This window comes from Myotis brandtii, unplaced genomic scaffold (genome assembly GCF_000412655.1).
Source record: "Myotis brandtii unplaced genomic scaffold, ASM41265v1 scaffold357, whole genome shotgun sequence".
In the NCBI taxonomy this organism is placed as follows: Eukaryota; Metazoa; Chordata; class Mammalia; order Chiroptera; family Vespertilionidae; genus Myotis; species Myotis brandtii.
In genome coordinates, this window is record NW_005363729.1 from 902776 (window position 1) to 905037 (window position 2262).

The following is a 2262-nucleotide window of genomic DNA, read 5'->3' on the forward strand; positions in this document are numbered from 1 at the left end:
GCCCGGGGCGGGTGCGGCCTCCTCCCCCAGAGGCTGGGGGTCCGGCTGCAGGGGGCAAGCACCAAGCTGATGGGTCCGGGCACCCACCTCTGACCTCCACGCCCACCGTCCCAATCCCTCAGGAGTAAGAAGTGGTCACCAGCACCCCGGGGGCCGTCCTCCCCCCGCCCCTGCTGATCCTCCCCAGGGAGGCTCGCTTCCAGGCCCCCAGCGATGCTGCTGCCTCACCACACCCCCTCTTGGCCTCTGCATCAGCGTGAGGTCACTGTGGGTGGGGCTGAGGGAGTGGATTTGCCGCCCCTGGCCTGTGGTCCCCAGCCCCGAGCGGACAGGGTTGGCAGCACCTCTGTGTGAAAGCAGCAGCACCAGCCTCGAGCCCCGGACGCCAGGGGGAGCCTGGCAGCCTTCCTCCGTGCAGCTCCCTGACAGGGCCTGGCCCCCTCAGCCCTGCTTGCCTGGGAAGGGGCTGCCCAGGGGCCCGGAGCGGTTCCTATGCGTATCTGGGGCCGGGCTCCAGCAGAGGCAACATTGCAGGACAGTCCTCTCACTCTGGCCGGGAGGCCAACGGTAACCAGCGCTCCCCATTCTCCCAGCCCGACAAGCACCCAAGAGCCCAGCCACCCCCAAGCCCAGGACACTCACAGGGCCCCAGCCCGGAGGACATGCCGCCTCCACGCAGGGCTCGAGGGCAGCTGGGCTCCGGGCACGCGTCCGACACCTCCCACCTGACAGCCCAGGACAGCCATCAGGCCCTGCCCCTGCCATCGGCTGTCGGGCAGCCTGGCCACCGGGGCAGGGAGAACCTGCTCCCCAATATCCAAGAACCCAAAGAGGGGCCCCACAAAGAAGCAAGCCCGGGCCTCTCCCTGAAGGGCCGGCCGCCGGCTGCAGGCACTGCGCTGGGCCCCAGGGGCAGTGACACAGGCCCCACCGCCTGCTCCCAGAGGCGAAGGGGGGCCTCTGCCAGGTAACCAGGTGCTCCCACTGCCCAGCCGGTGTCAGCTGCAACCGGGTGACCAGGTCAGGGACAGGGAATCGCTCCAGGAGTGTGCCAGCCCGAGGGGCAGCGAGTGTGCCAGCCCGAGGGGCAGTGCTGCCTGGGTGTGTGCTGGGGCGGACTGGGAGGCAGGACCGGCCCTTGGTGGGAAGAGTGGTGGTCGCTGTGTCTGCTGTGGACGCGAGAGGGGAAAGGAGCCCAGCCACGTGTGCGCCACCAGGACCCAAGGGACAGGTAACAAAACGGGGGCCCTGGGCACCCAGCCGGTTGGCAGCGAATCAGAGTGATAGGCCGCTGCCAGCAGGACATGGCAGCGGCCACAGTGACGAGAAGCGGCATTTACTGCTTTCCTTTCGTGGCCTCGCTTGGGCCTCACAGCCCCTCCCTGAGCAGGGCCCCTGAGGTTCAGAGAGAAGTGGGTGCAGGTCTCCTGGGCAGGGAATCTGGAGGTGGCACTCCGAGGCCTGGGCCGCCCCTGCCTGTCACCGGGATGGCAGCGCCTGGCTAGAGGCCTGGGGAACGGGGCATTGAGAGGGGCCGGGCTCAGCGCAGGGACAAGTCCTGGCGGGGAGAACCTGCCCCACCCCGCGCTCACCTGGGGGGGCAGGGCTGGGAACTGCAGGTTTCCACCACCGCGGGCTTCTGGGACAGGGCCCTGCCAGGTTCTGGGTTGGCTGGAGCGGGGGTGGGGGGGGCGGAGCAGGCAGATCTGTCCAGCTGACTCGCTGCCCTGGGCTGGGCATGTGTCCCTTCGGTACCCAGACACGGCACAGGCCGGCCAGCCCGCCCCAGCTCTCCAGGTCCCCACCGTCACCTGAGTCTGAGGACACCTGCAGAAGGTGCAGGCGGGCGGCTGCCCAGCCCTGCACCCAGGAGGGACCGCCTTGCCTCTAATGCAGCGGTTCTTAACCTGTGGGCTGCGACCTTTGGCGGTCGAACGACCCCTTCACAGGGGTCGCCTAAGACCATCCTGCATCTCAGATATTTACATTACGATTCATAACAGTAGCAACATGACAGTTATGAAGTAGCAACGAAAATAATTGTATGGTTGGGTCACAACACGAGGAACTGTATTTAAAGGGCCAGAAGGTTGAGAACCACCGCTCTAATGTTATGCTCCCACCAACCACACCTGCCTGGCCGGGGACTTTCCATCAGCTGCCCTCCGTGGCTGCCTCCGAGTCGCCCACAGCCCGCCCAGCTAGGTGATCCCCCCACGTACAGTGACCACCTGCGCTCGGGGCGCGTGTCCCGCCCGCAGG

At 67.2% G+C, this 2262-nt stretch overlaps 1 protein-coding gene across 1 annotated transcript in view; it reads right to left on the reverse strand.

Moving 5' to 3' along the window:
• Window positions 1–2262, reverse strand: part of ADAMTS13 (ADAM metallopeptidase with thrombospondin type 1 motif, 13) — a 24959-nt gene that overhangs the window by 9814 nt on the left and 12883 nt on the right. The window contains 4 exon segments of the mRNA XM_014544224.1: window positions 1–117; window positions 229–305; window positions 643–725; window positions 1593–1671. Coding sequence (XP_014399710.1) covers window positions 1–117; window positions 229–305; window positions 643–725; window positions 1593–1671 — 356 coding nt within the window.